Raw genomic sequence first — 15,510 nt, forward strand, 5'->3', positions numbered from 1 at the left:
CCCTTCCTTCTCTTTATTGGAACCTAAAGGTTCTGTAGGATCTGGAATGAGTTCTGGGACTATAGGAGGAAGAGCAGGAGGAGCTGCCTCAGGGGCAGGAGCTGCCTCAGGGGCAGGAGCAACAGCAGGAGCTTCTTCTATCTCCTGTATGTCAAGAGAAAGCCAAACGTTCTCGAATTTCCTCAGCTCGGAGGCTGAAGGAACCCCTGCTACGTTTAGGGCTTCCCCCCAGACCTGCTGACAGTATTCTCGGCACAAGGCCGCGAAAGCCTCTGTCAGCTGGTCTTCTGTTGCAGCTACCCTTTCTTCATAACTCGCCTGCTTGGTGGCCTCTAGAGAACGCTTGAAGGTGCCAGCTTCCTCCTTCATTTGCGCGAGCTCCTTCTCCAAGTCCGAGCGTTCCTTCTGGGCCTGGGAGAGCTCATCATTCTTTTGGTGGAGAAGCTTGCGCTGCCCTTTTACTTGAGTCCTCATAGTTTTCAGGCTGGCCTCGGCACCGTCTCTTTCTCTTTTCAGATCAGCCAGCTGAGAGGTGAGTTTCTCATTTTCTACGAGGGCCTGGCCTAAGGACTTCTCAGTCTCCATCCGAATATCAGCCTCCATTCTGGCCTTCTTCAGAGAGTCCTCTACAAACTTCTCTGCTACAAAGACTTCTTGAACAGCCTACGACAAAGTGTTAGAGAATTAGATATAGCAAAACACTCACTAATAATCCGATATTATGAAAAATGAAATATTCATAAAAAGTTAAACTTACAAGGGCTAATTCCCTTTTTAAAGACAGGAATAGCTGAGGTTGGCAAGGTTTCCATATCCTTGGGCAGCAGAGAGGGTGTTCCAACGAGTCGGCCAGGTGGTGGGGGTAGCCTTGTTGGACTGCCCTAATGCTGGACTGGCAAGAAATTGGTGCTCCGTCCAGTCTTAAGTCAGGAGACCAGGTAGCCGGTACTCTGCACACTTCGGCCATGTCTCTAATCTCCCCACTCTCAACTGAACTAGCCCGTCCTTTGCCCTTGTCTAGCTTCTGCTGCTGAGCTGGTTGTGGCTGTTGTCGTGGCTTCTTTTGTTTTTCGCCACCAGTCTCCTCGGCCTCCCCCTTTCTTTTCTTCTTGGGCTCCTCAACTGGAAGTTTGGGTTCGGCTGAAGGAGGGGGAGGTGGCAAAGACGGAGGAACTTGGGACCCTCCCGCTCTCTTTTGGGCAACTTTCTCGCCTCTCTTAGTTAGAAGGCCTTGAAGCTTATCCATTTCTTCCTCCTCGGAATCGTGTTCTGGATGGGCAACTACTAACCCTGCAACTCCGAAGGCCTCAGTGGGCTCTTCTTCCTCGTCAGAAAGCACGATGAACTGGTTTCCTCGGGGTCTTTCGACGTCCTCGAGCTGAAACTTGTCTATCTCGTCGTCTAATGTGTGCGAAGAGGACACTTGCTCCTCCGGGACAGCAGTTGCTTGAGAGTGCGTCGAGAGAGGGATTGCCGCAATGGGACGTGTGTACAAAATGGTGTTGGGGTCGTCGGGGATGTCGTAGTCAGCAAGAAAGTTTGGTCTGGCTACGTTTATTCTCTTACGCCTCTTATCTCCCGCGATAATCGCGTTCTCTATCTCTTGAAAGTCCGAGGATATTGGGTTGAACCCCAGTATTAGGTGAGCCGCTCTCAGCTGTAAATCTTCACTCACGAAAACTTCTGAGCGCAGCACGCGGTTCAGGTCAGCGACGTTGCAATGGCTCAGGCATGGGCGCAGGAGTTGTTTGTCTGAAGAAAAAGACACCCAAAAGGGCAAATGTGGTCAGATTAGTAATGCATATAACAAATTAGAGTTAGACAGTTTGTGAAAGTAAATAAACATTTAAGGATTTTTAGATGGAGTTACGGGGTTGGGAAATTAGATCCTAAGGAGTCACACCTGGATCTCCCCATACGACTGGGCAGTGTAGGCCGTCATGCCAGTTGCCTGAGGCGATGAGGTAATCGTCCTTCATGCCTTTATTAGACTTGGGCAAACAGGAAATTAACCTAACTACACTAGACCGGGATTTAATGTAATAGCCTACGTTCCTAAGTTTGTGGCCTTCGTACATGAAGACAACGTCATGCCAAGTGAGGTTCAAGCCCATCTGCTCGTTTAGGGCGTCGACGCTTCCTAAGACCCTAAATACATTGGGGGCACACTGGTCAGGGCACAACTGGTGATTGCGAAGATATTCCCTAGTTACGCTTCTCATAGGGAGGGTCATCCCACCTTCTATGAAGGCAATCATAGGGATAATGACCTCTCCCGTATTCCTAGAACTATCTACGGCTTCCGCCGGACAGTATCTCAAGCCTACATTGCTGGGAATCTGGTATTTGGCCCTAAAACCTTCCATCCCTGCGGCGGTGTCAACTAAACACTTAAATCTACCCATCTATGAGAAAGGAAAGGGAAAGTTTTAAGAAGGAAAATGGTTAGGAAGGGAGCCGAGGATAGAATCCGAGGAGAAGGGAGTAAAAGAAAAAGTAGGAACTTATGAGTTCGTAGTTATGCGAGTTTCCACGGATTTCTTGAGAGAAAAGGCAATGATTGCTGTTTTGATATGATTAAGTTCTAAAGAAATAAATGAAGGCGCACATTTCCAAAGCGTTATGACGTGCGTAAAGCGGCCTCGAAATTGGATTCATCCCGCCAAATTTTCAGGTGGCAATATGGATCGTTGGATGTTCATCTCACCGTTGAACGTGGGAAACAAGGTGTAACTTGCGGTCATAAATGCGCGCGTTTTTGAAATTCGAAGCGCCAGACGGCATTTTCTGGGAAGTGAAACGATTTCCACATACGTGGTGAGGTATGAAACATGTAGGGGAAGTTTAGGTCGGATCAAAACTCCATTTTTCTCCTCGGATAGGGAAAAATAAAGTTTTGAGGGGCTATTGTGGGGAGTGAAAGAACCTAAGTGGGTATTTGGGCCTAGGGCTTTATCAATGGGCGTTAGTTCATTCTTGACTGAAGGTCTTTAGGGCCATGGGTTGGCTCACGAGCCGAGGGCCCGAGGATTCATCCGAGGAAGAGTCACTCCTTGGACATACCAGAGACTACTTGGAGGTTCACTAGAAAGATCAGGGCAGAGTTCTGGAAAGACTGTAGGTTACAGAGGGAGTCCAAATACCCTCTAGACATTTCGTTGTAAGAGAAATATCTCGGGAAAAGGCTGCTGCCTCCACATTAAAGTCCCTGCACCTACCTCCCTGGCCGCATTAATGGAGAAGTGACCTCTGAACAGTGGAGTTCAGCCTTCTGGCTAGTATTTAAATATTTCAAGAAGGTGGTAGAAGAAAATTTTGGGGGACACGTGGATAAAGGGAGAAGGAAAGGAAGTATATAAGGGAAAAATGGGGTAGCAGAGAGGGGGGTTTTTTGGTTAAAAAAAAAAAGAACTGAAGAAGGACTAGAGGCTGTAACATTTATAAGAAAAAAAGAGGTGTAATATACAGAGGGTCCTCGGCCTACGTCCGAGGAGGTTCATTTTTCTCTATTTGTCCATTGTTTATAAATATTGTAATATTTTGGCCCGTTCATCAAGTTTCGAGCACCATCGAATTAGATTGCGAACCCACACTCTACAAATTGAATTGTTTAAGGCTCATTGGGCCTGAGCCCACGTATATTTTTGGGTCCAAGTGCAATTGTGCACTTACAGAGACCATAATTTAGCATAATCTAAATGCATATGTGCATGAAATTCTTTTTTGAAGTCTTAAATCCCGTTTCTTGCTTTTTCTCAAAAAAAAAAAAAAAAAAATCCTGGTTCTTGTCTTCTACTCTACAAAAACTTATACTATATGGTCTATAAAAAAAAAAATTTACTTGAGTTGACTTTCTTTGTTATAAAGATTGTGGTGAGCAATTAATTGGCTTTTATTACGCGGCTATAGAAACTAAATTGAAGGTGATATACCGGAGATTCTCAAATCCTAATATAGTAGTACTGCTCCTTCTTCTTCTTCTTCTTTTTTATTTTTTTATTTTTATTTTTATTTTTAAGATAGAAATTCTATTTTAATCTAATCTAAGTGTATACGAATGTGAATCCCTCTTGGAGACTTGAACTGTGGCCCTTGCCCCGCACACTCCACAAACACTTATATTTATGGAGTGATCATTGCACCAAGGATGTGCGGTGGTGTGGTATTGCTCTTTTCACACTAACATTATCATGGAGGCTTAATCTAAATCATGCCTATTTTTTAGCGTTTTGAACATATAATAGACACTCACAATATTGTGCAGTGTAATCATCCATCTAAGATTTTTGTGCTACATTGAGTCACTAACGCTTTGAGAGAGATATTGTTATTTGAGAGAGGTAGAGTATTTGAGTATGCTTATTTTGAAGGAATTTTGTTTTGCAATGCTCTAATGATAAACTAAGTCACTAATGCTTTGTTTGTTTTGAGGTAAAATATTTGCAGAGGTAAAATATTTTTTATGAGAAAAAATTAACTAAATTATTGATAATTTTTTATATATTTCCTAGTATTAAGGTATGTTTGGTTAAGTGGATTTTAGGGAGGATGGAAAAAAAAAAGAAGAGAAAATGGGAGAGAAAACATTTTTTGTGAGTGTTTGGTTGAAGGGAGGGGAGGAAAAAAAATTGGTGGGGCCTAACTGTTTTCTCCTTGGGGCCACCAAAATTTTTTTCTCTCCAAATTGTGGAAAAACTAGAGAGAACAAAAATGGACAGACATGGCAAAACGGGCCAAAATTTGCTAACCCGACTTAAACCCGCCCATTTTTTCTTATTCAAAAAGGGCCAACTTGCGGCTTGCCCGTTTCTTGTGGGCCAACCCGACCACTCGTTGACCCATTTAAAATTTTATTTTTCTAAAAATATTTAGACTACATACCAAGGTGCCAGGTGTATAATCATAAATGCATAAAGTACTGCACAGACACTATTAAGCCATTTAGTAGCCACCAGTGGTAGTGGCCATGCCCCCATTCATTAAAAATATTAATTAATTGGAAATAAATACAAAAGGCAAAAGCATCTACAACTATACATCTGCACTATTAAACGTCTAACACAAAGATTTTTTTTGAGAAACACACACACACGCACATATATAGGAGAAAAGGGATGAGATAGGGGAATACACTCACACACCAACACCAAAACTACATGCGGCAGTTAGTGTTGCGGATCAAGTGATAAACCCCTTCTCTATATCACACCTTACCGATGTGGGACGACTCAACAACACTGAGTATCTAACACAAAGTTAAATACCAAATAGTAGAGGAAAAAAAATACAAAAGGCAAAAGCATTTACAACTACACGTCTACACTATTAACCATCTAACACTAAGTTAAATACTAAGTAGTAGAAGAAAAAATACAAAAGGCAAAATCATTTACAATTACACGTCTACACTACTAAACGTCTAACACTAAGTTAAAAACTAAGACTAAGTTACTAACACAAGTTTAACTAGCACAATACAAAACTAAAGTAAAAGAAAAAGTCCAAAAGTTCATATCATTAGTGAATTTTGAATTAAAAGTGTGTAAACTTAATATATACTTTTTGTGCTCCTTAAAATCTCTCTCTCTCTCTCAAGTTGTAAACTTGTAATTATAAGCATTATGCCTGTGAGTTATTAACATGGAAGATTTGTTATTATGAGTGTAAAGAATTTTAGTTATGCACAAAACTATTGGAATTGGAAAGATATGGAAAGTTTTATGTTTTTTGGTTTTTGGTTTTTGGTTTTTTTTTTTTTTTTTCCTTTTACATGTATACTAATAACACAAATAGTCTAATAATAGTAGGTGCCCACTTAGAGGAAAAAAAAGGGTATTATGTACAATTCGTTTTTTTGATTGATTTGATTCATTCATTCTAAAAATTTGACATTTTTTAAAGTTTTTTAAAGTTTTTTAAAGTTTTTTTTTTTTTTTTTTTTTTTTTTTTTTTTTTTTTTTCATGTGAAAATACAGGTCGGCCCGAACCCATCCGTCTCGCAACCCGATTGACTCAACATGTTTTCAACCTGTTTAAAATGGCCGGTATATTAACCTAGCCAGTTTAGACCGCAACCTGATTAACTCAACCTGAACCCGATATGACTAGACTGTTTGCCATGTTATGGACTAAAGCACCTATGTGCAACTGTGCTGTTGCTCAATGTTAACTGGGTTTTGCTTGGTTTCTTCTTTGTTTTGTTTTGGTTTTTTTTTTTTAAGAGTTTTGTCATTTTCTGATCAACTGCTACATTTTTTTTTTCTAATATTTAATTTCCTTCATTGGTTTTTGTCTTTCTATACTTCATTCGCTTGTTCTTTTTTTTTTTTGTCATGTTCATTCGTTTTTTTTTCACATGTTTTGTTTTTTTTTTGGTTAATCCATTCTTTGTTTTTTTTTTAATTATTTTATTTTATAATTTGTTATTTTTAATCTAGCAGAGATATAAAAGAAAATTTATACAAACTACATTTTTTATCCTTCTATTTTTCCATCAAAAACCAAATACCACTAGGAAAAATTAATTAATTAATTTTTTTATCTTACCACTTTTCTATTCTATTTATATATATATTTTTTTTATCTTTCTACTTTTCTACTCTTCTAACCAAACACTCCATTAAAAGTTTTTTTTAAAAAAATTATTTATTAATAAGTGCAATGTGAACTTTCACAAGTAGGACGAAAACTAGCTCAGTTGATAGTTCTAGCGAGGGCGCATCTATCCAAATATATATATATATATATATATATATATATATATATATATATATATATATATGTCAATATACAAGAGAGAGAAAATGTGTGTGCACCAAATGATTAGTTGGAAAAAAAAAAAAAACTAGGGAAGGAGAAGAAGACGATGAGTCAATGACGAAGAAGAAGAAAGAAAAAGAAAAAAGAAAAAAAATCCAATCTCAAGTTCCAAAGAGATAAGAGATAATACATAATAGTAGGTGGGAGTGGAGAGATGACTCTTGATTCTTGAAAATGATAAAAGGTTTTGAAGTGTGATATTAGGAGGGCGTTTGGATTCCGCTGAAAAATGCTGCGTCTGCATTTTCAGTTTTTTTTTTTTTTTTTTTTTTTTTTTTTTTTTTTTTTTTTTTTCTTCCAGCCGCAGTTGTTGACCCAATCTTCTGTGAACAGTGCATTCGTGCATTGTTCACGGACCCACAAATTTAACTTTTCAGTAACTTTTTCATTAAAAATGGGTCCCGCGGTACTATTTACACATTTTAAAATTATTTTGTTACAGTGTTTTCAGTTTTCAGTTTTCAATTTTCAGCAATAAGTTCTATCCAAACAGACCCTAGGAGTCAATGCACGTGGGTAGTAGGTGGGAGTGCAACTTGCTAGAAGCTTCGTGATTAACCAATCTAATCCCAAATTCCCAACATATTCATTTATTTATAAAAAAAAAAAAAACTCAAATTTGAAACTTTTAAAAAGTTAACCAATCTAATCCCTTTATTAAGATTTTTTAAAATCACTATATCAATTTCATTAATTTATATCACTTGGCTTTATAATAGCAATTAGTAAAATATTATTTTTATTAATTACTATTGGGTGAGTAATGACTTATTATAAATTTTCTTATCATGTGAAGTGTTATTAATGTTAAGACTTAAGACTAAATAATTTGTATTATTTGACATTTAGTTGGTGTCAATATTCATAACATTTAAATATATAGCTCCACTTACTATACGATGGAGATGAAATTCGGTCAACAACAGTTCACTGACTTTTGTTCGTTTTAAAGATGCAAGTAAAAGATAGCCGGCCTAAGAGAGAGAGGGCAGAGAGGACATTGGCTAATACTTATTTTTTTTTTTTTTTTTTTCCTCAAAGACCTTGGACTTGCAATTGACATAATGCTCGCTCTTCACAAATTTCACTCCATGCTAAGAATTTTTGTCTAATAAACTCTTCGAAGTGTCTTTATTAGACTTTAGAGAAGGAAAACCTTTCCATCATCCGTCCAGACTTTCCCATCCCAACAATCTCTCACCCCCTTCAGCAAAAAAAAAAAAAAAAAACTCTCCCCAGTCCCCCCTTAAAAGAAAATCTGTAATTGTTGTACAAGTTCTACTGTTCTACTTCTACCCACAAGAAAGGGAAAATTAGCAGACATGACAGACAGTGTTGTGAGTTTCCTGTTGGAGAACCTGACTCAGTTGCTCATTCAAGAATCAGAATTACTAGGTGGAGTGGAGGATCAAGTCAGGATACTCGAGAACGAGCTGTCTCTGATCAACCGCTTCCTCCTAAATAGTGAAGGGAAACGACACGACAAGTTGGTGAAGGAGGTAGTCAGCCAAATTAGGGACGTAGCCTATGAGGCTGAGGATGTTATTGATACATTCATCATGACAGAGACAAAGCACAGGAAAAGAAGCAAGCTGAGGAAGGCATTCCATTACTTTGACCGAGCAAGCGCACTTCACGAGGTTGCGAAGAAGATAGAGAGAATCAAGAATGACATCAAGGAAATTTGCGAGAATAAGAACAAGTATGGCATAGAAATAGCTGAATCATCTGGAGGAGATGCCGAAGCGGAGGAGATACTGCACAGGCGCAGGAAAGATGTTGAGGAAGATTATGTGGTGGGCTTTGATCATGACACAGAGGAATTGGAGAAGCAACTTATTGAAGGGAGTTCGCAACTTAACGTTGTTTCAATCATTGGCATGGGTGGCTTAGGTAAGACCACTCTTGCTAAGAAGATCTACAACAAAAATAATGTCAAAAATTACTTTGATTTCCGTTGTTGGGTTTATGTCTCACATGAATATAGAATTAGAGAGCTATTGCTTGAAATATTGAAAGCACTGGCACCACTGCCAAGAGTGATGTTCAGAGCTGAATTGAAAGAGGAATTACTCCGCGGTTTGGAAGATAAGTATAGCTTGAATGAGGATAGATCGAAAGATACACTGACTGAAGACTTGAAACGTTTCAAAGAAATGAATGATGAAGCATTCAAAAAGGCATGGTCTGAGTTCTTGAAAGATATGAAAGAGCATAATGATTTGAAAATTTTGTTGTCAGGCTTTGTGCGAGATTTTTATAGCAAGAATGGAGTAAAATTGAAAGATATGACCGACGATGAATTGAAAAGTGAGCTGCTTGAAATCTTGAAAGAGATGAGATACTTAATTGTCATGGACGACATCTGGAATACTGAAGTATGGAATAAGGTGAGTTCTAGCTTTCCTAATAACTCGAATGGATGTAGAATATTGATCACTAGCCGAATAAAAGAAGTAGCATTACATGCAACTAGTGTTAACAATAGTGTTCCTCCTATTCCCCCTTATGAACTCCCATTTCTTAAAGAAGATAAAAGTTGGGAACTCTTCTCAAAGAAGGTGTTCCGGGGAGCTACATGTCCTCCAGAACTTGATACTCTAGGGAGAAAAATTGTGAAAAGTTGCCGTGGTTTACCTCTTGCAATTGTGGTATTGGGGGGACTTTTGGCGAATAAGGAGAAAACACATCGAACATGGTCGAAATATATTGGCCATGTCAATTCATATCTGACTGAGGATAGAACAAGTTGCATAGACATATTGGCTCTAAGCTATAACCACTTACCCCGACGGTTGAAACCATGCTTTCTATATTTTGGTATCTATCCAGAAGACTTTGAGATACCAGTGAGGCAAGTAATCCGACTTTGGAAAGCCGAGGGATTCATACGGCAAATTGGGAATAGAAATATTGAGGATGATGCTGAAGACTACTTGGAGGAACTCATTGATCGGAGCTTGATTCAAGTGGCAAAAAGAAGGCTAGATGGAGGAGTCAAAACATGTCGTATCCATGATCTTTTACGAGACCTCTGTATATCCGAAAGTGCTGAAGAGAAGTTTCTTGAGGTTTGTTCAGATGTTAACCTCTCACCCATGAGCAAACGCAGAAGAATTTCCATCCACTTTGCCAACCACCCATACATTTCTTCCAACCCATGTGAGCCTTCAAATAATCGTTCTGTAATAGGCTTTCGGAGGGTTGTCGGGGTTGAGAGTCCTCTTGACAAAGGCTATGACTTGAAATGGCTTTGTGAAAATAACAAGTTGGTTCGGGTGGTAGAGCTCAGTAATAGGGACATTCGTTGCTTAATCCCCAAAGAGATTGAAAACCTTGTTCTTTTGAGGTACTTGAGCATTTCATCTGGTGCACGTCATGTCATTCCAATAGATTCCATATGCAACCTTTGGAATCTTGAGACGTTGGATATGAGAAATTCTAAAATTGAATGCTTGCCCAAGGGGATATGGAAGTTAACAAAATTAAGACATTTTTATTTGGATGGGCCATTATCTCTACCTATAACTGACAATTGTGAAGCGGCTTTACCCAATCTTCAAGTCCTTACTGGCATAGATTTAAATCACGACACTGAGAGTCTCTTGGCGAAGGTCAGATTTCCTAATTTAAGAAAATTAGGGTTGTATTCTTCAAGAGAGGTAGAGTCAGGGCTTTTGTCTAGCATCCATCCCTTGCGTCATCTACAGACGTTGAAGATTTGTAAATATTTAAATCTTTCAAACCCAATTCCACTCCAGCTGATCCTAACAAAGATAACCTTGCTGGATGTGCTAGTTGTTTCTGTATCTATCTGGACAGTGTTGGGTAGCCTTACCAACCTTCGAATACTCAAAGTAGTTGGATGTGCCAATTTCAAACTCGACTGCAATGAAAGTAGTTTTTGTCAACTTGAAGTCTTCAAAATGGTAAAGGTAACTGATATGATATGGAACATGAAGAAAGGTGCAATGCCAAGGCTTCAACGTTTGGTCATCGAGCGATGCAATTTTTTTGTGATTCCCCTGGACGAACTATGCTGCTTGAGTGCCTTGAGGGATGTGGAAGTTTTACATCCCGATCCAAAATTGGCAGGCATGCTTCAACAGTTGCAGATGAGGGATGGATGTAAGCTCCAAGTCAATCAACCTCTGGAGTCTGGACCCATTCCCAACAACTAAATGAGAAAGGTAGTTGATCTGTTGTGCTATGCTTTGGCCTGAGGGATCAATGCTCCTCTCTTCCCTGATTATCCTAGCTGGTAACTTAAGCCTTTACTGTTTTGTTTTTGTATTTGTTTTTTGTTTATGGACCTATGGTGATAAATCTGTTTTGGTTTGGGGGAAAGGTATAATCTTGAGATTGGGACACTGCTAAATTGAAAAGCTTAATTAGTCTGTGTCTGAATTCAATTATGTTATATTAATTTCTTAAGCTTTTTATTTTATTTTTTATTTTTTTACAAGAAGTTGGAAAGGAAAGTTGAATCCAAGTGATAGACATTGGTTCTGAAATATGGGCACTTAAGCACCATAAAACGCTTGGACAAACACATACATTAAACATTACATCTAGATGTTAGTTGTCTTCAAGATGATTCTTCAAAGATATCTTTAAAAGGGAATGCAATGCATTAACGAATTTGTCATATGTTAAAAAACTAGTAATTATTAGTTAACTGGTGGAATCAATCAAGTTACTCTGCCATAATGCTATTTTTATGGATGTCTATTATTGCACTATTTTCTCAGTCTTTTTTTTTTTTCAATGCTTAACAATCTTTTTTCTTATGTTACTATGTATATCATTGTGTAACACTCGTTGCAGATGTGTGACTCAAGCATGAAAATTTTCAATTGCAACTCACAAGGCTTGTTTCTATCTGCCTCTGGCTAAATAATTTATGAACCAAGTAGTTAATTACATTGATTAGGAGACAAAAAAGAATGGAATTTGAGCTTTCATAAAGAAGTGCAAAAAGCTAGCTCACTTGATATGTCCATGAGGAACATCTTAACACACACACGGGAAAAATCATAATTCTAGTACAACAAAGTTGTTGAAATTCCTGACTTTTAGTTCTTGGCTCTGTATAGTTTGCCCCACTTACCATATGATGGAAAGTGAAGGTATTTTAATTTTTTTTTTTCTGAGGATGTTAGGGCATGTTTCACAGGCATGTTGATATATAATAGGTATGTAATCACAGACCTTTATTGATGACTTTATTGTTAACTTCTCAAGCATTGCACAATCCTGAGTTGTTCCACATTAGCATTTACTAGGGCTACTTCTCATCTCAGTTTTGGCTCTAGAATTGGAAATCTGCTTATGCCTAAATTTATTATTTTTAATTATCCTTTTGTGTGGATTTGCAGATTACAGTTAATTGTTAATTGATTTTTAATTGTTAAAGTAAATGGAAAAAAAAAATATAGAAAGGGGATTAAAAATTCAAGAGAAATACATGGAATTAATGTGATATGGTTTGATGGACTAATTACTTGCACTAAAAAAATGGATTAGGTTTTTTAATATATGAATGAACCTGAATTAGGATAATACAACATACTTCGGGCTTGACTAGATCATACAATGGGCTTGTACACTTCTATGTTTAGTCCACAACTTCTCTGCAATTATCAAACTCTAGCTAGTTAGCACCCATAACTACTCAAGTACAAGCTTGTCACAACACCCATTGAAAAATACTAAATTATCAAATACTAAAAATTATACGTTTGACTCCAATAACATAAGTACTTCGAATGAGGAAAGAAATTTATAAACCATCTGGCAATCAAAGACAGAAGTTATTGATAAAAATAGGGCAGTGATAAAATCTCGGTTTTTTAAGAGTCTGAATTATCAAACAACATCCCTTCAATCACAAAAAATAAAGCAATGTAGACCTAGAGGCAATAAAGAATGATATTGTATTTATGACATTTTTTTCAGTCTGAAATTTACATCATGCATGTATGGTAAGTGAAATAGCTGGAGGATATGCAATTCAGCAGAAAAAGACTATTTAAAAATTGTGTCTCAAAACCTCGCCGTGGAATCTGCAATATGAGCTGAAAAAGGCCTGCAACTATACATTTAGAAAAATGAATGCGACTTCTGTGCCAAAAGTTTAGTTCAATTGGGATGGAGTGGTGCTCTTAATTTGTGAGCTGGACGTCAGATTGTAATTGTATTCAAGCCACCTCTCTGCTTTACTTCGAAGTTTAAAATTGCGTCTATTATCCCACTAACTTTATCAGGTTCCTTGGAACGAGATGATTCAACTATTTCTGGAACCCGATCAAGCAAGCTGTTCATCTCCCCTGGAAATTCAGCCTTTGCTCGAGTAATTTTTCCTCCAATGATAACTGTAGTTCCATCTTGTAAGGCCCAAATCTTTTAGTTGTTCAAGAAAGAAAATAGTGGAACAGATGAGTATGTATTAAATCGGAATCATGGTTTCAACAATTGCATTATCAATCCAAAATGAAATTATTAATTGAAAAAAAAAAGAGCAATTTAACACATCTTAAGTCCAATGTAAAAGTACTGACGTAGGAAATATGCTTTTACTAAAGACGTCAGTACAACCTTGAAAATTACTAAAGATGTCATTTTTTAAAATGTAAAAGCAAAAATCATGATTATATAATAGGTGTTCGAACGTAAATTATAACCATAGCTCGGGGGCTTGATGAATTTGGAGCCGGTAAAAATTAGTTATCTTGTTTCATATATAAAATTACCATTAAGCAACATGAACGTAGAATTAAAAAAAAAAAATGAAATTATTAATTGAAAAGAAAATGAGCAATTTAACACATCTTAAGTCTAATGTAAAAGTACTGATGTAGGAAATACGCTTTTACTAAAGATGTCAGTACAACTTTGAAAATTACTAAAGATGCCATTTTTTAAAATGTAAAAGCAAAAATCATGATTATGAGGGCGTTTGGATAGCCAAAACGTGCGTCCATGTCCAATTTTTTTTTTTTTTTTTTTTTTACGCGTGTTTGTTACTGTTCATTGGCCATGAACAGTGATTTTAGTCCAATGAACAGTAACTTTTGGCATGAACAGTATTTTTTACCCATTTAAAAATTATTTTGCTACAGTGTTTTCAGTTTTTAGTTTTCAGCAATAAGTTCTATCCAAATGAACCTTATATAATAGGTGTTTGAACGTAAATTATAACCATAGCTCGGGGGCTTGATGAATTTAGTAGGCAAAAATTAGTTATCTTGTTTCATGCATAAAATTACCATTAAACAACATGAATTAAGTAGAATTTTTTAAAAAAAAGTTTATAAACACAAAAAAATTTGACAAAACTTTTTACATTTGTTGATGTGACAAATTGATAGTAGTGAGTAAAAGAGTGATGTTAGTGGTGAATCTAGTTGAAAATTAGTAAAAGTTTGCTAACTCGACTATAGTAAAAAATGTAGTGAATTTTTTTGTGAATTGCTTTCTTTTTTCTTTTGAAAGTGCTACATTCAGAATATTTTTCATAACAAATCTTAAGTGTTAAGTTGTTTCTTGTTTTCTAGTTGAAACTATCGCTAAAATTATTTTTTTGCTGTCAATAACAATCTTTAATAATTTATTATTTAGGATTTTTTATAAAAATATTGTAAAAATGTTGTGGATATAGCATTTCTTTCTCTTTTTTATTTGTTTTTCATTTGATAAGAAAATATTATTTTATTTATTGGTTAATATTTTGGCTTAATTAATACTATTCGTTAAAATTTAAGGATCTTTTTTTCACTTGGGGCTTTAGGCAGCTGCATCAATGACTTATACCATTGAGCCGACACTGCCATAACTAGATTAGAATGACCAAATATAACATTATTATGAATATTGATCCTAATTCAGGTGTGTGTGTGTGAGAGAGAGAGAGAGAGAACTCATAAATTCAGGTATATAATTACAAGTTTTGAAACATATACAGGCTACAGCTAACCTCTATCAAGTAAAAAGAAGTTTTACCTGTGAATGAGATAGAAAAGAAAAAAAAACTGATGAAAGTTGTGAGCATTAGAGCACCAAATCCGAACAAACAATTGGCACCCCGGGATCAGTCTGGGAAAAAACCAAGTTTAGCTTCAACACAAATAAATATAAGCAGTCAAAGAAATTCCTATATTTCATTAGTACAGCTGTTATTTTTAGTCATCACCTTCAGGTCAAGGCCACTGTGGCCTATTATTAACTTGTAAAATCTGTGTCAATTGGGTCCTTAGTAACAATTTGTTGTACATCAAAAGCAAGCAACGATCTGAATTTCGTAATAGAAAAGTGAAAAGGAAATTAGAATGAAGGAAAAAATTCTAAAAAGGCAAAATACACTAACATGCGTCTTTCCTTATCCTCCTCGTTGGCTGGACTACAACACAATCAAGAAAAGAAAAAAAAAAAAACGACAAGTCGTGTTGCCAACTGGGTTCATACGACATGTCATTCATCATCTTCTCATAAGAACCGTACTGTCCTACAGATCGTTAAATTTAACCTTTGATTTCCACGGTGTCATTTTTTTTTTGTTTTGGTATAGACTGAGTTAGTTGGTTTACCGGGTGTACCGATTTGATTAGTTGATCTGTCAGCCCTGTACATCGGCTAACTCTGTTTCTTCTTAGAGAGAGTGATACATACACCCCGATGTATGGTATATTTTTT

The 15,510-nt window shown here is 36.8% G+C and overlaps 1 protein-coding gene across 1 annotated transcript; it reads left to right on the forward strand.

Annotated features, from left to right (window-relative positions):
* The first annotated feature begins 7,995 nt into the window (after nt 1-7,995).
* On the forward strand, nt 7,996-11,204 carry LOC142642863 (disease resistance protein RPP13-like). The gene has a single exon (XM_075817302.1). The coding sequence runs from the start codon at nt 8,142-8,144 to the stop codon at nt 10,998-11,000; it is 2,859 nt and encodes a 952-aa protein (XP_075673417.1). The 5' UTR covers nt 7,996-8,141; the 3' UTR covers nt 11,001-11,204.
* Nucleotides 11,205-15,510: the final 4,306 nt, after the last annotated feature.

Source organism: Castanea sativa, chromosome 7 (genome assembly GCF_040712315.1).
Source record: "Castanea sativa cultivar Marrone di Chiusa Pesio chromosome 7, ASM4071231v1".
NCBI lineage: Eukaryota > Viridiplantae > Streptophyta > Magnoliopsida > Fagales > Fagaceae > Castanea > Castanea sativa.

What these genes read in the sequence shown, in the direction of transcription:
- LOC142642863 (XM_075817302.1), top strand. Translation starts at nt 8,142, where the DNA reads ATGACAGACAGTGTTGTGAGTTTCCTGTTGGAGAACCTGACTCAGTTG.